The 26,889-nt window shown below is 38.4% G+C and overlaps 1 protein-coding gene across 1 annotated transcript in view; it reads right to left on the reverse strand.

Moving 5' to 3' along the window:
* LOC104151003 (COMM domain-containing protein 10) overlaps positions 1-24,570 on the reverse strand; it is a 112,213-nt gene extending 87,643 nt beyond the window's left edge. The window contains exons 1-5 of the mRNA XM_068926772.1: positions 24,325-24,570; positions 24,106-24,196; positions 22,133-22,243; positions 20,150-20,305; positions 364-474 (exon numbers count right to left, since the gene is read on the reverse strand). Of these exons, the coding sequence (XP_068782873.1) occupies positions 364-474; positions 20,150-20,305; positions 22,133-22,243; positions 24,106-24,196; positions 24,325-24,356 (501 nt within the window). The 5' untranslated portion in view covers positions 24,357-24,570. The remainder of the gene's footprint in view (positions 1-363; positions 475-20,149; positions 20,306-22,132; positions 22,244-24,105; positions 24,197-24,324) is intronic.
* Between the last annotated feature and the right edge of the window lie 2,319 nt (positions 24,571-26,889).

Consider the following 26,889-nt stretch of genomic DNA (forward strand, 5'->3'; position numbering starts at 1 on the left):
ATAAGTACACACACTGTAGAAATCAGTGAGGAGCTAGTCATTAAATGTGTAAGAAGTACCAACCACAAGATGTGTGCTATAAAGATATCTTATAGACATAAAATAACCCCATTTCCATGACATCTCTCCATCACCTCACTGCCCAAAGAGCTCACAACACAGCTCACAACCTCCAACCAACTTAACGCGTATGCTAGTACATCAGTACTTCACAATTTCAATTGCCTAATTGTTTTCTGTAAAGTAGAAATATGAAAAAAACAGTGAAATATTAGTGACAGAGATTTTCAACTGCTGTCTCAAAACTTCAAATAAGGCCATGACCACAATTCATTCTTACTCAGTCAGGCATGCGTTTCATACCTTTGAATCTTCATTGCTCACTCCCAGCTCTAGCACAGCTCGAGGATATTTTAGTTTTGCGTGCGTGGACTCGGCCATTTGAAGATTAAGCTGCCATCCAATTGTTTCAAGCTACAAAACACAAGTTCAGATTATAATCAGATGCTGCAGAAGCTCTGGGGAGATCAACTTTCAATATCTGTGAACAGTTTGTGTCAGTCAGCATGTCTTCAGGCTCTACATAAATTAAGCATTTTTATACCATGGACATTGTGCAAATTCTCCTGGACTCCCAGACAGATTTGCTTCTACCTCCGCCCAAATTTAAACGTTCAAATTGCCTGTGACCATCCAAAATACAGTGACTTAAAATGCTTCAGATTTGCGGGAATCAATCCATAGAACAAAACTAAAGATCCAATGTAAGGTGGGTTTCCCATCTATGCAAAAGAGGATGGGCAAAATTTGGGGCTTCCACTTCTATTTCATGTGCCTTCTAGGAAAAAGTTTAATGAATGGTAAACTAGCTAAAAATGGTTATTTCTTCATCAGCAGACCTACTCATGTGTGTTCTAGCATATGCGGATGTTAGTGACAAAAGTAATTCTGTGCTGCTTTTTAAATTTTTACTACTGAAAAGCCAAAAATCAGCTGAGCATGTAAGCAATAGAATTTGCTCATTTTCAATAAAAACAACACAAAAAAACACATTTCCAATCACTTTTTAATCATGAATCTAAAATGATATTCAAACATTATCAAGCTATGTCTCACGCGTGAGGGAAGTATGTAAGACCAGAACTACAAGTCTTTCAGGAATTAACCTACCTAGCTTTCTTGAATAAAGAACAGGAGAAATCTAAAGTCTTACCATGTAGCAAGTTAATTTGCACACAAAATTTTAATTTAATGCTCACTCTCTGTTAGTAAATATTGTAGCTGAATTGGTAAAATGAAAGTGTGCCACATATCAGTTAATACCTCTTACAGTCCAACAATTCAGTTAAAAAAAAAAATCATCAATAGCACAAAGTCACCCCAGAGACGCTAGGCTGTGAAGGGAACAACAGAGCAGCCGACACATAGCCGGTTTCCTACAGGGACAGTGATCCCCAGATGAGGGACTGGATCGTGGTAAATATCTTACATGGGCACAGCTCAAAGACAGAGCTTACAAAATACATTACAACTATACCATTTATATACAACTGTACTATTTATATGTGATATCTTGCATACGCTTTGTGGATTGCATACATAATACACCAGTTATGCAATAAACATTGTAAGTTATGTGATCAAGTATACCAACAGGAAAAGTAGGTGTCGTGATCTATTAGCTACCAAGATGCTTCGAGAACTTAGCCAAATGCCGACATGGGTAACAGAAAGACGTAGAGCACTCTCGGACTGACTTGGCATATAGCTATATAAACAAGACAGCGTGAAGACATTTAGCATGTCAACCTGCAGTCTGTCAGCTGCACTGCAACAAACACCACTATCTGGGCTTCATTCTGTGGTAAAAATAGGGTAGTTTACACACCAATTAAATCCAGGAAAAGCATACTTACAACAGCTACTTACTTACTTACTGCAACTACTACTTACTACAGCTAACGCTGTGAACATAGTCTAGTCTTAATTTTGTGGTGGGCATATCTCTAAGAACAGTGTACACACAGACTAAAGCTGCTTTAGAAGACAAATATTATACATCCTAAAAGCAGATTAATTTTTGGTCAGTTATCCGTTCTGATTTCTTCCAAGCTGACTACATGCTGGTTGATGAAAATAACAGGGCACTCCCCACCTCACCCCACCCTGAAGTATCGCACAAGCCAAAAGAGCGGTCACTTCTGTGAAAGCGTTACTGAGTTAATCACACTAAGCACGGACGAGCCTGCAAAGCCCCTCTTCTGGCCAGTATCCACATGATCTGGAATCTTTCTAGGACCACCAGTAAATTAGGCCAGAATGAGACAGCCTGGAAAACATTTGTCTCCCCACAAACGTCAACAAAACTAACTCAAGAAATCAAAAAGAATACATTTATTTCTCTGGTCCACATAGCGACAGAGATCTTGGGACCTTGACTTACTCTAGCTTTCAAAGTGCAAGCGTAAGGAGGTCAGGTCAGTGTGGTTCAAGAACCCTACCAAAATCAGTAACAGTCAAGAGAGAAAGATCCAAATGATGGATAACAGACTGGTGCTGGGAGCAGTCCAAAGCAGGCAACAAAAGAAAGTCCTAGCTATTTTGATGAAACGCTGCACCCATCTAACCACTAAGGCCAAACCTGGAGATCATGAATTTGATGGCTCTTTGTACTGCAGTCACTGGGGTTCCAGCTGAGCGCTCCTCAATTTTGAAAGGACTTTTTTAAATCAGTGCCTTAAACACTTCATTGTACTAGTATGGAAACCAAGGCTTAGAGAGGCTAGCAGCTTATCCAGGATTATAAAATAATGCCAGCAGAGATGAGAACAATCTCCTAGGAAGACTGACTTTCAAGACTTTGCTCTAGCTGTTAAACAGTGCATTGTGCATAACACGGAAAACAAACCATCAAAAGAGAGAAGATTCAAATTTATGACTTCTATTTCACTTTTAACTCACATCTATCCAGCAATATTGTAGAGGGCTCAGAACAAACAATGTATGCGGCAGCACAGTGGTCTACGTTCATAACTGAACAGCAGCCCTAACTCTTTTTTTTTTTAATACTGCTTTACCTTAAAATGACTTTGTTTTTCTATATGATTAATGTGTCTTTTCTGTTTTAAATAAAGCTGCATGAGAACAAGTTTTGATTAACGAATAGTGTGCTGCCTGAGGCTTCAAAACGTCTGCCTATTTCTTTTCGTGAAAGCAAAGTAGAACATATGTTTGGCCACAGTCATGTTTACTTAGAAGACATTCAGCATTCTGAAATATCAATTAACCTTTTGAGAGCAGAGACTGTTTCTGCCCAGTGTTTTCGTCAAGGCACTGCACTTGATAGCCATGAAGTGGTACGTATTTTTGGGCTAAGTTTTTCAGAAGATACAAGGAGCGTTAAATTATTAACAGTTAAAGGATTGTTAAATTATTTCCACTTCTGATATAATACCAGTCATAGAAAACAAAACCTTTTTACGGTGCCAGAACCTGTGATAACATTCATGCTTACATGAAAAGCATTTACTGGGGGGAAAACAGTCTTTCTCTAGAACTAGCATGAAAATAAAGTCATATTTTTAGTTACTGTACACCTTTAGCTTCTTTTTACAATTTCTTATCAGCAGTTTAGAAATGTGCAAGAAATATTAAGGAAAGCCACCTTGTCACTGCAATGATAAGTACAGTTGAAAACATACTATTTAGCTCTGCAACTTCTCACCGGTATCTCTGGCACTTATTTAACCCTAGAGTTATGTTAAAAAAAAAAAAAAGGGGGGGGGGGGGGGGGGCCGGGGGAAGCAAGCTGGAAAACAAGGACAGGAAAAAATGCAGATATTACATAAAACCTAAAACCAATAGTAAGTAGGAATGAAAATCCTTCAGATCTGTTCCATGAACACTACAGCAAATGATCCAGGAAAACTAAGACGGGGGCAAGCTTTACCCCTGTAATCCTCAATTCTCTTGCCTACTGTCCTCTTCATACTTTCCATACTAAACAGCAGAGCACAGTATTTTACACATTAGGACAAGCACATCATCAGCAATCTAACAAAGCTATGGTAAAACGTTTGTGTGAAAGCCACCCTCTGCGGAAAGGCTGCACAGGGCCCATGCACACTTAAGTGTCGAGTGCTCTTTCACAGCTTATCTGATAGGAACTCCATGCAAGGTCTCCAACCAAGAGAGGACTTCACGTAGCCCACAGAACACCACCCACAACATTCACTATTTCTCTCACCACTTAACATCCTTTGTGTTGTACATACTATTATCTTAACCCTATGGGAATCAGTCCATTGGAATCCATTAGAAAGAAAGGACCGCAGCTTTGAGAGTGAGGGAAGATCAGAGGTCCAGGAGAGAGACACTGCGGGGCTGCAACTTGAGGACACAGAATAGAACCGAAGTCCCCGAGAAACTGACATTGAAAAAAGAAAAAAAAAAAAAAAAAAGCTGGTTACAAGCTTAACTTGGGGAAAGAAAGCAAGTGGGAACACTGAGAAGACAGAAAACTGGAAGTAGAAGCAAAATTTCAGAGAAGACAAACACCTACAATGTCTCCCCCAATACTGTCAACTTCAGCCAACCAAAACTTCTGGAGCAGGGCCCAATATTTTTAAGGCAGGAGAGTAAAAGGGGTTTTTTAGTGCTCAGTAGGTGCTGGAGGAGGGCAAGAGGGGATACTTATCAAATTTCGGTCTTTGGTGAGATACACTGAGATGACGTTTCATTTCAGAGCCAAGAGGACTAGAAGCTTGTTTTTACTTTTTAATGGAAAACTGAAAGTTTCATGTAAATTATCTGCTTCCAGAAGGTCTTCAAATATCATAATGAATCATTGGAGCATCTTTCCTACGAAGAAAGGCTGCAAGAGCTGGGCCTGTTCAGCCTGGAGAAGAGAAGACTGAGAGGGGATCTCATCAACGTGTACAAGTATCTGAAGGGGGAGTGTCAAGAGGATGAGGCCAATCTCTTCTCCGTGGTGCCCAGCAACAGGACAAGAGGCAATGGGCAGAAACTGAACCACAGGCAGTTCCACCTAAACCTGAGAAACAACTTCTTCACTGTGAGGGTGACAGAGCATTGGAACAGGTTGCCCAGAGAGGTAGTGGAGTCTCCTTCCCTGGAGACATTCAAAACCCGTCTGGATGTGATCCTGGGCTCTAGAGGACCCTGCTTGAGCAGGGAGGTTGGACTAGATGATCTCCAGAGGTCCCTTCCAACCTAAACAATTCTGTGATTCTGTGATTAGAGGAAATACAGAAAATCAGTACTACTTCCGTCAAAACTCACCGATACGGCACAAAGAGCCTACTACTTAGTGTAATTAGTGCAAGTGCAAACTATTTTCTCCACGGATAATCCATGATTTGGCATCTATTTGTCCAGCAAAAAGTGCTAAAAAACTTGATCTCGGGGAAAACTGGAGTCACGATAAATGAAGCACTGAACCAGTAAGAATTATTGTATGGACACATTGCTTGAATATATAAAAATCAACAGATCAGAGCTTTTACAACACCAGAGATTCAGACAGTTATGGAACAGCCAAACACTTTATATCTCAAATTTAACACATTATGAAGCTGTAGTTATTTCACTCAGATTCCTGAGCTCCATTCCCTTGACAAGACTTGCTGCTTTCAGAACAGATAGCTTTCCCAAAATAGAATTAAATAATATGTATTTCATTTCTGCACCTACAACCATTTTAGAATATGATGGTTTTTAGTTAATTCAAGACTAAAAGCATGCTGATGTGATCCAGGACACATGCGCAAATGCAGTTAATCAGCGTTATAGACTTAACACGATTCAACAAGTAGCTATAGATAAACCAGCTACAGGAAAGATTATGAAGATCTTGGCATACCCATTATTAGAATTCTAGATTAAAGGATAACTGCATACATTCCTACAGCAAGAGATAAAGTGCTCATTACCATTTAGCAGAGAACAAGAAAAAAGTTTCTTAAAATTAGAATTTCATCTTAAAGTGAGAAAAACAGATTTCTGGACTGAATACTTGTTAACAAGTTTGATGGGGTGGGGAATGTTCTGTAATTTTATGTTTATGAGGGGAAAAAAAGCTTAAGAAAGTCCACCATGGGCAAGGAACACTTAACGCATGCAAACATCCCATTTTATGAAGCTTACTACTACTACTAATGTTTTCAATATTGCCAAAGGGCTCCCTACGCTACACTTGGTAATATTTGAAAGCCAAACATATCATAGGCTCATTTTTTAATAATTTTGATGATATTTGAAAGATCCATTTTGAGCATCATTACCAACTGCTGCGCGAGAGGGAGTTTTTCATTGTCAATTGGCTGCGTTTTGGCTTATCTGTTTTTCTTTTTTAATGAACAAAAAAACCCCCAACATATTCCTTTTTAGGAAGGAAAAGGTTTTCATTACCCTGAATTTACTAAGGAACTGCTGAAGCTTTTACCAAGTGGTAGAGCTTGATTAGAAATTTAAAGCAAACTGAGCATGTGGCCTACAGTCAGAATTAAAAGCCAATAAGAGCATCCTTTAGAGTAACTAGATCATGCCGTTGTGAATATTGAGAAGAAAAACGTGTACTAAGAAAATTATGGTATATGATATTAAATCTTATTGATCTGATTGAGTTTATAATGAGTTTATCAATTCAGTCAAATTGGCCTCTAGTAAGATGATTGCTAATTTGAGCACAACTGAAAATAAATCTTAATATCCCTTATAAAAATTCAGATCTTGGCACAGAGCTGAGACTACTTCTAGCAGTACCACTACTTCTGGTACTAGCGATGCTAGAGGACGTGATTAACATGAACACTCTTTTTCTTGGTTTCAGGCAGGTTCTTATGGCACAAAATGCTGTTATGGAGAACTAACATCCCAGGCTCCTTAACTATCAACTCAAAGAGCCATTTTAAGGTAATTTACTTGCACCTCTAACTACTTCCCTTCACAGACAGGCTGATTAATTTGAAGACATGCTTATGCAGTGCAGTTGACTTCATTTTTGTGAGCTTTCTAATAACTATACAATAGAAACAGAATGCCAAAGAGAACTTCTTTGCTGACTTATTCTTTACAGGTGTCACAAAAGATATCAGTCAACTACGGAAAAGATAGAAGCCCAGCAAAGTATTCAGGAAGACAAACTAAGAAGGTTGCATTAAGACAGAAATTAGTTTCAAGCTCCACTGGCATATAGGCCTACCTCTTCAATTTTATAAAACTTTAATCCTTATTATGAGAAGACTTTCAGTTCAAAATGAACCAACATTTGTGACAACTTAAATGTCATTGCACATGAGATTATGCTTTTCATAGCCCAAGAAAAAACCTCGGCTTGTTTTTATAGTTTTTCCTGTAAGAAAATAAAATCACATGCATGTGCAATGGCACTATTATAGCATTATCCAGGGTTATATTCTCATCTATTTCTACCAAATAGGGAATGACTTTATCAGCATATTACAGAAACGTTACCAGTTTACTTACAAGCGCTCTTGTAAGTGAGCCCAACTTCGCTACATCAACGCTGGAACGCCCACGCAGTTAAAAGGCTACTTGAATTCACAATCTAAAGTAAATATTCATAATTTAGGATTCCAAATTCTAAACCTCTACTGTTAGAAAGTTAAGAATAATTAACTCCATAGGAAGGCATATAAGAGTACAGCTTGATTTACATATTAAAAGAGAGTACTTTGGAGAAAAAACCACCCACACTTCAGAAAGCAGATTTGTGATAGCTGGAGAAATAAGATCCAAGAACTACCTTCTAACAGTACCAGCAGAGGCAAAATATACTAGATATTTTAAAGGTGGAGCCTGAGAACTTTAGAGCGTGCACTACATGATGTGGCTGCTTGCAGTAATAGGGGAGTTGAACAACTCATGTCTCTTCCCACAGGCACTTTAGAAATGAAACTATTCTGTTCTCAAAGGCAACAATTACAGATGAAAAAAAAAACTATTTAAATCATGTATTAACAAATGAAATCAGAATCTTTTGTCTTAACCTAGAAACTAATTCATTCATTTTAGCTATTTTTCCCCCTCTAATTTCAGAGGAATAGTCCAACGTTAAAGGTGAAAACATTCCCTAGAATCAGAAATAGCTGTTTATATAATTTAAGATAGCTGTAGTATTGCTGTCACTGAAGCTGTTATGAACAGTGAAGTGAGAGATAATGGGATATGAAAGACGTCTTAAGCAAATCCCTTTCTCGTATGATTATAATAGCACATATCACACTGACACTAAACATTTAAGAATGTTTTTCAACTAACAAAATACTTTGAGGAAATAAATCATCCGTAACAGAACAAATTTTCAAGCGCAAATTTTCTCCACTTACGAGACACTTATTTTAGCTGTTCAAATAACCTTTATGAATACAAGAACAGAGTACGACTCTTTTTGTTCACTCTAATTTTTGAAAGGGTGACTCCCACAGTTCCCTCCACTGAAGGTCAAGCATTCCCCATTTCATTGCAGGAAAAGAAAATCAACTAGAATTCTGGTATATTGAAGTTTGAGGGTTCTTCCCCTTGTCTTTCAACAGATCAAACTAGCCAAAGTGTATATTAAAGAGTAGCTGCAAACATACATACCTTTCAACGCACCCTTCACCTACAGAGAATATTGTAATGCTTATATTGCTTCCATATGTACATGGACGCATTAACTACCAGCTTGGCATGGGGGCATTACATGTTAACACTGGTCTACAATGCACTACTCTGAGACCTGAGACCTGTGCAATCACACCAAGATAAAACTAGAATACAGCACCAAACCAGTTCTCTTAAGCCTGTTCTGTAAAACGTGCAGCCTAAGATCCGGCTCTCCATCAGCCCACTCTGTACCGGAGAACCAAAAGTCATGATAGAGTCATTTTTTGGTGAACACGATAACGATACCTGAAGACAGTTTACAGAAGAGGCCAAGAAAAGGATGAGAAAATATGTCTGACAGTGAACTTCTCAAAGAGCTCTCCTAGTTAGTTTAACAAAAGGAGGTTAGTGCAGAGGTTAGTGCACCACCAGTTCTCTTTGGCATTCTGTTTCTATTGCATAGTTATTAGAAAGCTCACAAAAATGAAGCCAAAAGCGTGCTCAATATAGCAAACAAACACCAAAACAGAAAAAGGTGCCCATTTTTAAGAGGAAGGCAGCTAGGTACTGGAACAATTTGCCAATCATTGCAGGCAGAGTCTTTGTCGCTGAACATTTTTTGTGGTCAGGAAGAGATTGCTTCCTGTAAGATAAGCCCTAGATCAAACAAGAGTTAGTTTACTTTCCTACTGATGTGACTCTCTAGCACTGGCGGTGGGGGAGATGACTGGCATAGACACATTAATGCCTACTCCTAATTATTGCTACTGACTTGTATTAAGGTGGCATGAACGTCTCTGAAGGAAACTCCAGTAACATACCTGGATGTTGCAGCTTTTTTAAGCAGACCTCACTGTAACAACTACTCCATGGAAATGGAAGTCTGCAGAGAAACAGCTGGCTTTTCACAGAACGTAAATATTCCTTGGAAAGGGTATAATTTCATCCTTCCAACTGAATACTGCATTTTTAAAAGGCATTTTTAAGTTTCAATCTCTCTACTGAGAACTCTAAACAACCAATCTTGATGTTTAGTTTTCCAATTAATCACTACCTGCTTGAAAGGCAGATGATCAAATATTAAAAAGTATATTCCTAAAGAAAACAATAACAAAAAACCATCAAGGAGGGCAATGATGGTGATTATGTTTTCTCTGTCCTTCAGTGTTCTAGCAGGCAACAGCAATTACACATGATAGTTACTGGATTATTCTTCAAACTCAAAAATATTCCAGTTTATTTACTAGCTAAGCAAAAGTGTCATTTGTCTGTCCCCACTACTACAACCTGTGTCACCTAATTTCTTTAGCGGAATGACCTATGATCTATTGTTTACAGGACAGTTCTTCAGAAATCTACACGAGGCCATACGGTGGCACGCAGACAAGAACCAAATTCTAATGTTTTATTGCATCTGGAGGAAAGATTCTATAACTGGGTAAACTCTTAGCAGAAATTAAACTGAAGTCAATTATTTTGACTTATACAAGAAGCAGGGACAGAAGGAAAAATAAAATTGAAGTCTTAGAACTGAGGGAGAGGGAATTATGAGGGCATTTTAGAAAACGGACAGAGTTTTAAAGTATATATAGCAATTTCAGTATTTCATGTACCAAAGACACCTAAATCATCTTGGAAACTCATGTTACTTACTATTATTTTCCAAGATACTTAAGTGATGACCTGCTCAGAGGTGGCCAGCTTCTATATAATGTACTACTAAGAATAAGCAATACTTGGAACTCAAGTATGATTAACTAATGCCCACTCACAGAGATAATTACTGTCAAATATGCATACCAGTTTGCAAAGTTTCTGACTGTAGTCCTCTATTGCATTTTGAATAGCAAAGAAAAAACCCTGAGGTATACAATATTTTTTGAATTTGTCCTCCTACTGTACGAACACATTCAGGTCAACCACACTCCAGTGAATCTATCACTGCAGAAGTACCTTGACAAACTGACCTTTCTCACTGGTCTGCAGGAAAAGCCCAGCCATTTCTAATATACCCCAGTGCCCTTCTATTCTTTTTGTATTTGGGGTAGCTGCATATTATGTAAAACATAAACTACATACACAGTAACTATACAGAAAAGTGACCAAGTCTACAAGGGTGCTGTATAACAGGGCTCACTAATTTTGTTTCTCCTTATAATTTGGAGTCAGAGGTTCAACAATCTAAACATTGCTCTCAAAACAAGTTCACCCAGTTCATCCAGCACCTTGTACTTAATGTTTTCAGTTGCATTAATCACTGCTGCCTCTCTCCCTAGCTACTTGCCTTGCAGCCAAACTGTAGCTTTTCCAGTAGAATCCATCTCCCTTGACTGCTCACCACCTTCGTCCCAACCGTCTGACCTGCACTACTGGCCTCACTACCCAGCAAACTCCAGTCCTCAGTAAATCCCACTCATATTCAACCTTCAGGTTTCAGTCTCACTCCATCTGGGCCCATTAAGGCATTATTGAGAGGAACAGATAGCAGACAGGGTGCCTGCTTTTAGTTCATATATTTGAACCTGGCAACAAATTTCCAATACTTGAGCTACAATTCTGCTCAATCCTAGGTAGAATCCTTGGAGATTGCAACTATCTTCATTCTTACAAAGGCTACGCCGATTTCACAGAAAATGAAACTTAAGGCATAGCAATTTTCAGCCCCAAACCTTAAAGTATAGCAAGGTTATAACAATTAAATTCAGGTCTTTAATAGAAAAATAGAAAAATATTTAATAGGCAGCACTGCTAGCACCAGTGAATTTGAAGAACAGACTTCTCCAGAAAAAGCACTGATAAACAGGCTCAAACCTGAACACCATTTACAAACCTGGATGAAAAGCAAAAAACCTCAAAGGAACTAGAAAGTAGCCTTTCAGAGTGCGTTTTTGTATAAATGAGGAATACAGCAACTAAACAAAAAAGAACCAATGTACAGGATGAGAAATTAGAGGAAAGAGAAAGATTAAGTTTGTGGCTAAAGAAGGCTACTAAACAAATGGAAACCAAGCCATGATAAAACAGAAGGGTGAATAACTTCTTAAATATGTGTTACACAAATGTTTGGCAACGATCCATCAGACAGAACAAAGAAAAGACTCACCGGATGGGTCTTATCTCTCTAGTCACAATACCAAATGGCAATGTCAAATGTGATTCTGCCTTAATCTCTCACTTCGCAGGGACTGCAAAAACACCAGCACAGAAAAGACAAAAGCAACAGTATCTTTTCCAACTGAATAACAGACAAAATTATTAATCACTGAAGTAGAACCACACATCGACTTTCCCTAGTTGGTAGGAAAAAGTCCCAGTGGTAGCTGTAACATAAGGGCAAGCAAAGGAACGGACTGAGTCAGGCAGATGGACAGTGGATTTATGAAATTCTGGGAAGGAAAAACAAAAACAAAAAAGCAACAACAAAAACATATACATCATATAGAACACAATTCCCAATAAAAACACTTCTAAAAGTTTCAAAATCAAAGACAGATTACTCATGGGGCTTTGTATCTTAGCCTTGAAGGAAGTCGTTTTAAGAGCAACAGACAGAAGAGCGGTTGGGCCAAAGACCCGGTCAAGCAGATGGACAAGCAAGTGAGACAGAGGGGCTGGAAAGAGCCACGGGGCACACCTCAGGTTTGCTCTGCTCATCTTCGATCCCTCGACACAACTTTCCCTAACAACATAGCGACACTAAGAGGCAAAAAACAAACCAAAACGAACAGCAGAAAGTGTTTAAACTTTGTACACGGCGAGCTTCAGCTTATAATTAATTCTAGGAGAAGCAAGCAAAGCCAGCCAAGAATCCAGTACCGCAGTCATTGCTCAGAGAGGATTTGACTGCTAAGACTTTACCATTTTAAAAACAGAAATACAGACCGAGGCTCAATTCTAAAAGGAAAATTTGCACAAATTTATATATATAACGTCATCTGATTGGGTGAAGACAGAAAATTAACTGGATTCTTCATCCAGGATTGGGTCTCTCTTAGTGGATCGCTAGTATTAATTGTTTGATTTGCTGTTTTTGTCTGCAAGTATAAAGTTATATTACTCTTTAGCAGGCCTCAGCTAGCATGTATGCCAGGTAAAGTGACAGTTTTCAGACTGTTGAACTCAATACCTATAGCAAGAAAACCCATTTTTTACATCTTTGAATTTAAAAAAAAGAAATAGCAACGCAGCAAAAAGTGCCAGTGCACTTCAAAAGGGAAGAAACAAAAGAAACATGACCTGGTTTTGGTACAAAAATCTAGTGCTAAACTTCAAAAGATGTTTCCCTAATTTTAGTTGCTGGGATTTTTCATCTTTGCAAGTATTTTAAATGATAAGCAGCTAGCTTGATAGCAAAGAGAAAGGGAATGAATATATGACAAACATCAGAACCAACATTCAAGTTTCCAGTACTCTAATATATTTAGAGATTCACTTTGTGTTAAAGTACTGTTTTACTCAAGCTCTATCTGAGAAACTTGTGGACATAGAGTGGCAGGTAAAATAGAGTGAGAATACGCGCAAGCCTATGAGCACTTACACTGAAAAGATTTCTGATAATTCTTCGGCTCTTTTATCAAGTAGAAAAACACAAAGCAGAAAAACACATAGCAAGCTCCAACAGTTGGAAGAAGGAGTTAAACATTTTTGCCTCATTTCTAATTAAAAATTGCCTATTAACTACAAAAAATACCCTAGAAATTATCAGTCATTTCAAGCCTTGAAACGACAACTGGGCCCCCCTTTCAAAAGCTGTTTTACTCATTAAAGAAAAATTATGGTTTGTATTACACAGGAAGTTAAACAAGACAAGCACTGGACTCCTTTCAAACCTTAAATTCTGCTGTTTTGCCTGCAGGAACAAAATAAAGGTTTCAGTTGTTTTTAAACATTTTTGAAGTATAACTTCTTTTAACCTTTATCATTTCCACTTTCTTGACTGGGGACAGAAGGTGGTAAGAAGAATGGGGAAAAAAGCCCTTAAGAAAAAAAAAAAACAATCAGTAAAATCAAAATAAGAATACTTAGAGGATACTGAAGTAGCACCTAAAAATTGTAAATAATGAGAATATCTACTAATGTAAAGTTGGGTGAGTGGAAGATTAAGCAGATTTGGACATGCTATAACTGGCAATTAAAATAAAGCTCAGTAGGTATAAAACTGCATCTTTATTACATCTTTAATCATTTATATTCTCTTTGCCACCGTCTGTGAGGGCATCAGACAATGCAAGCAGGTTTGCAGTTCACTGTGACAATGCCCGCCGAGCTGACATTGTCTTTGTTGCCCCTTAGTCACTGTAGGAGGGAAAAACAGAACAAAGGCAAACAAGAAACTGAAAGAAGTTTTCTTTCTCTTTGCCGAATAAGGAAGAGTATCGCTCACACATTTCTCCTGATACCACAAAGGAATTTTCCAAGTAAGTAAATATTTATATATAGAGCCCCAATTCTGTTCTTTTCTCATCATAACAACTTTAGAATGCATATGCTTCAGAGAAGTATTTCTATAGATTTGCCACAGTTCAGCACAGGGAATTTAGCATGTTCACATTACATACTTACCCCTCAGCAGAAGACCAATTTCTGACATAACTACCTTCAGAATTTTTCCCATATGGGTTCAAACAGCCAGGCAAGATGCAGAATTGACAGCTCTGTCAAGAGTTTTAGGTATGTAATTTCACTAGTTGCATTCCCACACATCATTATATTAAGTAACACTGCATGAACGCTATAAAAAAAACTTCTCCTGCCTGGCAACACAGAACTGGATCTTTTTTAATTAACTATATTTCAAAGATACCAGAACAGCTTTCCAATCCAAAAAGTCTATGAGGAATTTAGCTTGACTTTCCTTTTAAAAGACAGACTTACATCAGTTACTGAAAAACTTTCAGAGAACATAATACAGGTGATTTTTTTTTTTTAAAAAAAAACAGACCCAATGAAAAATTAACCATGAGAATTCAGAGTGAACTCTATTAAAAAGTTGGCTTTCCTTTGAAGAGACATAAAAAAAACAAACAAAAACCACATTTTAATCTGATCAATATGCCTCCTGATTTCTAAATCAATACATTATCAAGCAAAGCTTCACAAAACCGGATCAGATCGATATCAAGACTATTATCACTAGCCTACCATTCTAGAGGCCAAACTAAGAACGCAGTCAAACAAAAGATTGATAGAAATACCATCATTCTAACTGATTGTTATTGTATAATATAGCAGAAGTGATAAAATAAAAGGATATGAACAAAGACTCAAAGAAGCAATTTTGCAACAGAAAACCACGGACAGCTGAAAACTGAGTGTACTTCAGTGAAGAAAAATGACAAGGGAGAAAATAAATACTACTAACAGTTTCCTTAATTTCACTCCACAGTTTTTATTCTTCTCTCCTGAGACAATAACCTCACAGCCAACTGGGTAGTGTAGCACCAACAAAATCCAAAGATTTTAAGTTCAGAAAAGAAGAAAACCTTTTTCTCCAACAGGCAAAATTAGCATTCCCAATCAATAGTCTGGGAAATACCTGTTCTGTAGCACTAACATTCAATTTGGCTTGTCGTCCTAACGAAGCTACTGGCCAGTGCATTACCACCTACATCTGTTGCATAGAACTTAACTTACCCAGAATTCATAACACTAGTTTTTACCCAGACTGTAATTTCCAGGCAAGAAAGGAATCTGGTCTAAGAAAAAAACAATGAACATGTAAACCCAAAGGAAATACTTGTAAGAAATGACTTCCCCTAATAATTAGTGGTCTGAAGTCCAAATCTAAGCATTGCTGCAGGCCACCGGATGCATTGGCCCATTCTTCCTAAACAGCGGTGAACCAAATTAATGAGTAATATTATCAGTTAACGATCGAGGACAGTCAGCTACCTACTAGTTTTGGCCAAGAATTAGTAAATTATCAGTTCTTCCTTCAATTTCCCACTTGAAGTGCAAAGCATTGTGACCGAGCAATAAACCCCTACAATGGAAGAAGGCTCAGAAGAACGGGGCAAGGGCAAGGTGCCCATGAAGCTCAGGGTGGGTCTTACCACGTAGGCTAAGACTGACCACAGTTGTTGCAAAGAAGGCTGACGGGGTACGTCAACACAAAAGAGGGCAGGAAGGTGGCCTTTGTTCTAGATAAATAGCTTTGTCAGTTGAGTGGATCAACTGGTGTAAACGTTTCTTTCTGAGTTCATCGGAAGAGTGTGAAGGTCTCCTTGAGCTAGCCAGACCAGCATGGGGAGGAGCGTACACATGGCTCAGCCCAACATAGAGTATAAAAACTGAACAACTAACAAAAGAATTCCGAAGAGAGCAAAGGGCTTGAGCTGGTTTCCACCTATGCATTCCTTCCCGGCAACTGGGGACGTCCAGTGTCATGACGGTGAGCGTACTACTAGAGACCGGTAACGGGGACTGCATTTGTACTGTGATTGAACTGCATATTGCAAATGCTTTATTTTCCTAAGTGTAACTTACCCTTGTATTGTGATTCCAGTATATTGCTGTATCGCTCTCAAAAATTCTGTGTTATATGACGTATCTTCAAATAAGCAAATTTTGTTAATAAACATTACACCCTCCATGAGGGCAATATCTAAAAGAACCTGATCAGGACTCTGACGTTAATATCTCTAAATAAAAAAGGAAACGATCAAGTATTTTATGTTATTTTAAAACACAAATGAAAGACAAATCAGTGCCTGATCATTTGATGCGTATGCTAAAGAAAACAGATTTATTTAATAGCAGCATCTCTTAATATTGCCACAATATTGCGCTCGCAAGTACTGGATGCCAGGATAGACTAGGAATTATTTTGCCACTTGGATTTTAGCAAAACAATTTGGAAAGACAATAAAATGCCAATATGATCTTTGTTGGTTAAACTATGTATTAGGCAATCTACGCAGTTTCCCTTGAACACCTCCTCACACTGGAACAGAACTATCAGGACCTCATTGATACTAACCACCATGACCCTGGTTCTACAGTCAGGTCTGGATGAACAACCCTATGCATGCACCCATTAGAGCCATTGCAAAGCAAGTTCAGGGTAGATAAATGTATACTAAAGCGTGGCGAAGAAAAGCCTGAAATATTCATAAATACTCTGAATTCTAAGTTAATGTGTAACCCTGCACACCACCCGGACAGGTCAGTAAAAGCCCCTACTAGATGTGCACTGACAAGCAAAAAGCCTGCATATATTGGGTGTATATATATTTTAAAGAGTATACAAGAAAATACATATATTACAAAGCCCCTGCATAAAAAAAATATGCCAGGCAAGCACATACCATATTCTATTCACATTAGTTTCTCCTAAAGCATAGCAGATACAGAAGTCAGACGCAGATAACATGAAAAATTATAAGCAGGAGAGACTTGCACAGAATGAGAGAGGGAGGAATCACATACTACATAGCTTAGAAAAAAACCAAGAACAAACATCAAAAAATACAGTTTAACAAATTGGAGTCATATTGCAAACCACAAGTTCTTCTTCATCTTTTCTCCTAATAAAAAAGGGATCTCCATTAAAATGAAGAGATCAGTGGGTATACAGATTTTTAAAAAATATGAATCGATATCACTTCATGAAATTTCACTCAGGTGGCGAAAACAGACAAATCAGGCATGTATATAGACTGAAATCTCCAGGTTCATTAAGTAGGATACTTTGCAAGCGATAAACAGCCAGCTTTTAGGATATAAGAAGGCTTCTAAGGTTGAAGTAGAAAATGAGGTGAAGTAGAAGTTGTCCTCAAACAAGCTCCTACATAACTAGAGGATTACACTCTCATCCAAAACATGTAGTGCAGGCCAATGCTAAAGGCAGGATACAGAATGAACAGATGTTCTGATCTAGTACAGCAACTCCTATATTCCTAAAATTTGAACCTCTAACAAAAACTACAAGACAGACTCTTGACAAAAAAAGCATCATTGTGAATCTAACTGCAGACATATACCGAGCATGAATAAATGACTTAAAAAACACTTTTCAAGATTATGTTGTTGGCAATTATGACAAGAGAATTGTCATATTCCCTCGGCAATTAACAGAAACACAGCACAGCAGAAATTTGTACATAATATTGCTTCGGTGGAAGAAGTTAATGGCTCAAATTAGGAACTCCACGCCTCATGGAGACTTCCTCATGGGCCATGTTTTTATATATGGCCATGTAAACAAGTAAATGTAAACAAGTAAAATAAATTACCTATACACGGGGCACATTTACAAGATTCTTTGTTTTAAAAAAAAAGTGTTATACTCTTTGCAACGTGTGTGTGTGTGTGTATTAATAACTAGATACAAATCTCTTCTTTTAAACAAAGAATTTAATTTAGTCTCAGAATCAATCTTAGAAAAATCTAAAATTAAATAGACAAATATTCACCTCTAAGCATCTTTCAGGATTCCAGCTTTTTTACTTTAATTCCAGAGATCCTGATGAGAGTTTACAGCAAGTTTGCTACCATAAGTACATATCATGAATAAGAGAATATTTTGTCCTCCATTCCTCAAGGTACCCAAAGAAAACTCAGAAAATATGTAGTATTATGCAATTGCTTATAGATTATAGAAGCAAATAATGGAAGGATCACACAGTCATTTACTGCATTCATAAGACATCAACTATATAAAGAGTTTGCAAGCTACACATTCAAATTACTCCTTAATAGCTACATTCACGCTCAATCCTATAACCCAACTTGCCATTCAGGCTGGGGGGGAAAAAAAAAAAAAATCAGTAACAATGACACTTAAGTGTACGTAGAGGCATACACCCATAATTGAACCTGCTTTCATACTAAAAAAACAAATAAATTTCACTATGGTATTTTGCAGAAGTCGTTTTCCTGCAAGCTTAACTACAAAAGACAGTTTAAAGCTTTTTTTTTTTTTTTTTTTAAATACAGGATGTAGCAAAATGCAATTCCACCATATATTAGACGGTGGTAAAGCCAAAGAGAATCCCCAAAAGTCCCCAAACCCTAACACACATGAGAAACATTGTATTTTGCAGGACTTGTTCAAAACTACAGACAGAAATAGAGCAATGTCATCCCCAAGCAAGGTCACAGAAAGGCCACAGATGTACATGATGAAAGTTCCAGCACACGCAGAACTCCAAATAAATGACGATCAAAGGTGTTTGTATTAGTTTTGCATTAATTTCTCAGTATGCTGAGGAACCAGCAGCAAACTAGCTCATTGCATAGTGCAGATAAAGAAAATTCTCTGTTGCTCTGTAACATATCTTCAGAACTATTTTCCACTTCTGCACACATATGCTGCATTCTAAAGAGTTAGCTTCAAAACCTTCTGCAATTTCACTTTATTTTCAAATGACTTGCCCCCTTTAAAGGAAACTCATACTTACCTATATTCTCATCACAGCATACCTATGTTCTCATCACAGCATTTAAATTTTGGGATTTCTACGCTCGGCACTGCTAAATATTATGTCCAAAAGGCAGAAGGCCACAGTATCATGAGCAACTCTGATTTTTGTGTACCTACACTACCAGTCACCTACTTGGTTGGGTTCATGAGTTAGTATAATTGCACACACTGAAGTTCTATGAACTGTGTGCCTAAAACTGCACAATTTTACACAGTACTGAGATAACCACAGAGGTATCTTGTCTTCTCAAAATGTGTATTTAACACCCAAAAGTCTAAAACCTGCTGCTATAAATTATGTTGTTCTGTTTCTGCCAGTGTATTATGTGTTCTTTATACATCCAAATTATTCTCTAAGTAAATGTTGCTACGCAAACCACGAAAATAAACTAATTCTTATCCTAATAAGATAAACAGCAATGATAAAAATATAGCAAGAATAATGAAGTCAGTCTTCCACAATTTTTTTGAACCATTTGACTCTGAAATTGATCCGTTCTGTGTACGCCTCCTAGGCAGGTGAAAGCTTATTATGAATCAACACAGGATGTGTTACCCCTGCTAATAGATGCATACATTCATGGCTAAAGATACAACAGACCAGGCTTCCACAGCATATACCAGAAGAGAATTGTAACTAGTAACAGGCACATATGAAATGAGATTATATAACAGTAAAAAAGTTTTCCAAAGATACCTTACAAAATGCACTATACAATCAGATTACAAAGTTCCAAGATATGGGAGTTGAGATACACACTTTAATTACAGCTAAACCACTGCAACTATCAAAGCACACATTTTAGCCTTGCCCTACTGTAAAGCATGTTCACAAACACCTACAAATGACATTTAGGTTATATCACTTCACACTGCCAATAGTACACATATGGTCAAGTTCCAACAGTAACAGCAGCTCAGCTAACATATAACATGTCTTCAGGACAATGGAACTTACCTGCCTCTGATTGCATCTATTAGGTATCCTTTTCCATTTTTTTGTCACCTTCGCTTGTCATGAAGTTTGTGTCTTAATTTAAATTCCTTGCTTTACAACTCAGCTATATAGCTTTACCCTCTTTTACAAAAATTTGTTACCTTCTGAGGGGTTAAAACCCTCTGCCTGAACTTCTCAATCGTATCTTGACCTGCAGCTGCCCACGCACTGGCAAATGCTTCTGCTTTGTCTTGATCCAGGTGAATGCTTTCCAGCTGCTGTTGCAGTGCAGCAGGCTTCAAATTATGATAGACCGCCTGTTAAAAGGAAAAATAACTGCTCTACAAGTTGTGCCAGACATATTCCACCACAGATGGCCTCTACATTCACACAAGATTTTTACTAGCGAAACTGCTGTGAGAGAGCAAGCATCCTGTTCACCTTGACCCTTTGACTGAGAAGAGAGAAGGGTACAACTATCCCAGTTCTCTTCAAGTGTAATAATATAAATGACTCTTCTCAGGTTGGACAAATTGTCAACAACATAGAGGTAAATCTTTGTAATAGTACATGTTTCCACTGTAGGTAACGCCAAAGCAGTTGTCACTACAGACAACAGGGCTTTGCAGACTACAGAGACCATGAAGAAAGGACAGCGTTTCCAAACTCATGCTGTTCAAGAAAGCTTTACCTATAAGGTAATATTCTGCAAAGGCAAGTACAGTTTGCCAGGAAAGGTTAGTTAGCCATTTCCTCCACATAAGTATTGATTTTGGTGATAAACACTCTGTGTCACGCGTTGGCCTCCCCCTTCAGGGCAGGACGCCATCACATTCAGAGAAAACAACAACAAGAACAAACAACATGGATCAAAGACCATGCAGTCATCCTAGGTTGTCTGTGATATGACCACAGATCAAAAAAACTTATGCTCTGACAGAACAAGCAGGTACTCAGAAGAGAGGATGTCCGTGAGGCAAAACTAAAGAGTCCTTACACAAGATGTATTCCAATTGGGAATCTCCTTTGGACTGACACTAATTATCCTCTTATTTTTTTATGCAAAAGAAACGCAAGTCTGAGAGGAGACTCAACTGCTTTTTCTATTCGTCTCCAATAATTATATAAATGAAACAGTCCAATGAAAATAAGACCAGTGAAGAAGACAGGTAACTTAGTCGTTTAGTTGAGATGAAAATTCAGAATTCCTGGCTGGATGTGACCTGAGTTTTAGTTTTAACTTTTTGTGGTGTAGCAGGTATGCGGAGGACTGTTTAGTTTGTTTTTTGTAATGCTGTGAAATATGTTAACAAAGTGAAAGAATCATAAATTGCTATGTGCTCTTTTGACTAAATATTTGTTAATATATAAACAGATAGAGAAGCAAAAAAAAAAAAACATAAGCTCAAGAAACGGTAAGAAAGGATAAAATTCAAATCCCACAACAGACCTATCTGAGTCAGTATGCATGCCCTGACAAGACCTTTAAAAATGTACAGAATACACCTACTATATTTGTGTGGGGATGGATGGACAACATTCCAGCTCTGACCATTTAAGAGAAAGCCCTGACTTCTTCAGTTACCATATTTACTGTGCAATACTTTGGCTTCTCATCTGAGTGGTGGACGACTAGCTAACCACAGCAGAGATGGAAAACCTCTTCCATTACAAGATATTTAGCTCTATACCATGCAGTCATCTCCTCATTTAAACACGAGAGCCACATCATGGGGCTCAATAAGGCAAAAAATTTAATTTAAAAGTTAAAAAAAAAAAAAAAATGCACGGAGAGATCGCTTAGAATTAACTAAGGGAAAGATAGTATCTCTTAATTTTCAATATCTCTCTCACATGCAGGCAAAACTGGTTTCCACCATCTCTATTTACATTATTGAAATGTCATTCCACAAATGCGGTTAGTCCAATTCAAATCACTAAGGTACACAAACAAAAGCAGTACAATTAAGCTCTCAAAGCATACAGAGTATATTACAGATGCATGTTCTTAGGAATATCTTTAACTTGACTTCTGTATTTTTGTGTTCTTAGGAATATCTTTAACTTGACTCCTGTATTTTTGAAACTGCTATGTGATAAAAAAAAATATATCTACCAATTCATAATGATAAAAAAAGAGGTACCTGCTCCAATATGAATGATATTGTTTCAAGAACTAGATGAAGATCCTGCTTTTCCAACGAAAAAGCTACTTGAAGTTTTTCTTCCTCCTCTTCACTGAAGCTGCTTTCAGCCTGAAGTACAAAAGTGATTATTCCTGACACTCTATTTAACCACCAAAAACATATTTGCCAAAATAAAAGCTTTCTCCCCATTTTTAGAAACATAGTGGTTGTCCAGGTGTTTCTAAATGGAAGCAACAAAGGAAAACCCTTTTTCAACAGAAAAATACAAATTAATTCATTTCCCTGGAAATCAGAATGAACTTCTCGTGTCCTTTTGTGAGCTTGTATTACATGTTTTTTAATGCATCACAAGAATGTGTTTTCTCCCCACTTGAGAAGCTGAGAGCTACTAAATAAATATTTATCTTTTGACTACATCAGATGATTTGCAATATCCTTTTATAAACAAAAATAAGATGACTAGAAAGTGCACCACTCGAGTCAGAACCCAAAGAAGACAGAAGGCAAACTTGTAGTTACATATGCTGCTTCCACTCTGGATACTGACATTTTTCTGTTTTGAAAATTGTCCATGTTGCTAGAAAAGTAATAAAGGTCTTATGTAAGTTATTCTGAAAGTCAGATTTGAATATGTGTATTGTATTGTAGACTGTGTATTGTATTAAAGACTACTGAGAAAGTAATTGTACGTTTACATATAAGTAACCATATTTATTGTGTTACAATAAATAACTTCAAAAGACATTGTAATCTTTTAAGATGTAATTAGTAATACATCTATGCTACAGACATCAAAGTACCATATTTAGACCACTTAGCAATCCAGAACTGCAAAGCTACACAAAAAAAGCAATTGAGCTGTCAGAATGAGCCAAACGATGCAATTATAAAAAAGCTTCAGTGGTCAAAATGTTTATAATAAGAATATCAAAATGGAAATATTACTTGAATCATTAGCTGCTAGAAGGAGATGCAGAGCTCTGGGCATCTGCTTTGTTAAGCCAAGTAAGTTTGCTTAAAGTTTCCAGCAATTCCACATGCCCTAGAGTCAGACACTTTAGAAAGAAAAACTGAATGACCCATGAAATTAGTCTTTTCGGTTTAGCTCATGCACTCAGATCCAGCTCATATCTGTAGTGATTAGCTACTTTCCAACTACTCAATAGCTGTTTACTAAGTTGGTGACACTATCTAGCTACTAGTGAACTACTATCCCTCCAAAGCAATCATGAAAACTCCCCCTGCAACAACTGCAGCACCCGAGCTAGTAATTTTAATGGGAAGAAAACAGTAATTCAATCAAATACACAAAACAACCCTTATCAGAGGTCCTATTTCAAGACTCTAAGTTTGTATTTTCTATCCATGCTATTCCTAACCTACAATGTTTTAACTTTTAGAGTGTATGTGTGTATACACACACACACCCCAAACTTCCTTTCTCTCTCTCTCTCTCTCTCTACATATATGCATTTCTTCTAAACCCAAAACAAGGGAATACATGAAATCTGACAATGAACGACATAAAGTATTTCATAAAGCTGAAAGAAATTTTCAAGCAAATCATTTCTGCTTTAATATTTCTTTTAGAGTTCCCCCACAATTTTTTGTGCCAGACAGATTTACTCTGTTTAACGTTTGGCACTCCACAGTGAAATCGACTAGTGATTTTGTTTCTCTCCTGCAAAATATAAAACCCTGAACTAAAACACCCATAAAAATGACAAAAATACTTATTACAGAGCTTTGCACTTTGTTTTTAACCTCTACAGATGATTTTGGCCTAAGGAGATATGTAAGTGGGGGGGGGGGGGGACACACATTTAGTCTTTACCCTGCAAGAACAAGGGTGGAGGAGTTTCTGCAAGGGTGCCCCTTGCGCTGCACAAGGCCGCTCGCCCTAACCCCCCTACCCACTCCCCGCCGCCCGTGCCCCTCCGCCAGCGCAGCGCCCCCCGGACGCCCCCCACCTTCAGGTGCAGCTTCTGCAGCAGGCGGCAGAGCAGGCGCGGGAAGCGGCCCGGCGCCACGGCGTTCAGCAGCGACACGGCCTTGCGGATGCTGCAGGGAGACAGAGACCGAGGTCAGGCTCGCGGGAGGCCCCGGCCCGCCCGCCCCGAGCGGGGCAGCGCCCCGGCCCTCCCCGCCCCGCCACCGGCCCTCCCCGCCCCGCCACCGGCCCTCGGTACCTCTCAGTCTCCGGGACGACGGGCGCCGCCATGGCTGCCGCTGCGGCCCCGCCCCCGGCAGCGGCCGACGGGAGCCTGGCGGGGCCAAGCCGCGCCGCTTCGCGCGCGCGTCGCGCCCTCGAAGGCGGCTGCCGCTGGCCGTTAACGGCAGCCTGGGCGCCGCCTCCCCTTCAGGCGCAGAACTGTGACTGCTGAGGGCATTCCCACCATAGCTCTTACCGGAAGCGGGACCCACGGCCTCCTTTACGACTGGAGGCAGCTACGTTTTTCAAGCTGCTATTCTAGAGTGAAATGTAAGTGTATTCAAATGCTTGGCCCATTTTTCGGCAGTTTTGTGAAACACGCAGAGTATTCTTGCGTGAGATTCGCTTGGCTGGACAAGAAAAATGAGTGTTTCACTCCATGCTCAAATAAAGTAACTTCTCATCTTAGGGAATCTCCCCATGAAAGCAGAATTTTTTAACAACTGGTCAGTCAACAAGAATAAGGGCGACTGGAAGCCTAGGCGATTACTCATTTATTTGAACAGGTTCAAGATACAGTGGCACTGCATGTGCCGCTCAGCTTTGCTGCCCGTTCTCTGGTTTTATAATTGCATGCTCCTATTTCAAAGTGGTTTTTTTTTTTTTTCCTCACGCTTTGCTGCATGAATCTTCAAAACAATGAATATTACAGTTTTGGCTGGACAGGGTCCTGAGCAGCCTGCTCCAGCCAGACCTGCTTTGGGCAGGAGGTCGGACCAGACCCCTGGAGCTCCCTTCCTCCCTATACAAATCTGAGACCAAAGCCTCGCTGAAGAGAGACCCCAAGCCGGTGAATTGATTGGAGATACTAGATACCGAAGCCAGCTCGACAACATGCTGACAAGTGCCCGATTATATATGTTATAAAACAGTGTTGGTGGTGTTGTGCCTCCAAAAATGGAGGCTCTGCTTCTAAAAAATAAATTGTAAAAAGTTGTGACTTCTTGTACATCCATTCCTTTATTATTGCTTTGTATATCCATGATTCATTTTTCCAATGTGAATAATTGGGCTTTTCACGGAGCTAATGATATTGCACAATTTAATTTGCTTTTTATCAGCTGTCCTAAATTATCCATCTCTTTAACTCAAAATAATCTGCTTGGATATAGAAGTGTTGTACGGGCTTTTAGACTCATCTGCTCATACCCTATGACTAAGTCTTAGGCACAGTGACTGAGATTTTAGATAATTTAGCTGCTAATGCACATTCGGCATCTAACTGCTTTAAAACAGCCTTAAACTCTTAACTCTTTAAAACAGAAACTGAAAAGCTCAGTTTCCCTGACTTAGCCGTTCCAGAAATGGAACTGCATATTCTGTTCGTTCACAAGTATCAAAAAAGCCTTCGTATTATTTTAGTATGATTTGTTTTACAGACTTTTCTCATCACTCAACTCCTTAGTAAGAATTCATTTTGGCATTTTTTTTGACAAAATCTATTTTTGAAATACTTCTATGGGTACGAGAAGAACCTCTGAATATATAGAGCATGAAAAGGGTGCAAAGTTAGGAATTATGGCCATGTCAGGCCAGTTAAGCATTGTAATCAATTGCACAGGAAAGCTGAGGAACCTCTTTTTACCTGTCAAAAAAAGATGCGAGTAAAGCTTATCCAGCATTGACTACAGGCTCTGAAGATCCTTGCAGTACTTATTTCCTTTGAGTGTATTACTTCTTTTATTTTCTTGGCTCCTTTTGGTCCACTTTTTATTCCACAGCCTGTTACTTGCAGTGTCATTGTGCCCACACTCAAACCTTCCCCTTTTCTGTAATCTTCTTTTTCTCTGTTACTTTTCCTTATTTCCATAGTTCTGAAGGTACACACAAAAGAATATATTGAACTCCTTCAGTCATGTTTTCAAGCTGTGATTTGTACAATATTCCTGACGTTATATATTGAACAATATAATTGTCCTACTGTTCAATGAAAATAAAAAAACATAAATTTTCACTCGCAACTAATTATGTGTCTTAAGCAACTGCATTCAGCAAACAATAAATTTGTGTGGCAAGAATTGAATTTTGCCTTTCGCCTAGTATTAAATAGTTTGAAAAAACTTTAAAAATCTAGTTGAGAAAATAACTTTTTTGTAAAGTGCATTTTAAGTGTTGCAGTTAGATTACACCTACCAGAAATAAATACTCCTCTGCGACTTTTGTCTATGACTATTATCATTATGAAACAATCTGCCACTCTTTCTATGTCATTAGTTGTGTCCTGCTGTGTGAGTAATCTCACTAAAATCAACAGGACTCCTTGCAATGTCAGATGCTGCTCAAAAGGAATAAGGGCAGGGGAATCTCACTTTATTGATTTGATATGCTGGTTTATAGTTTGCTATTTTATGCTTGTACGTGAACATTTACTTTTACCTCTAGTCATGTGAAGAGAATGGAACTACTTGAGCGATGCAGTCCTTCACAATAGAAATCAGGGCTGCACAGTGCAATCCCTTTAATCGAATACATCCACAAGCATACCGCAAATTCAGCTGTGGACAATGGACCTTAATTTACTCAATTATAACACAAACAGCTA

This window comes from Struthio camelus, chromosome Z (genome assembly GCF_040807025.1).
Source record: "Struthio camelus isolate bStrCam1 chromosome Z, bStrCam1.hap1, whole genome shotgun sequence".
In the NCBI taxonomy this organism is placed as follows: Eukaryota; Metazoa; Chordata; class Aves; order Struthioniformes; family Struthionidae; genus Struthio; species Struthio camelus.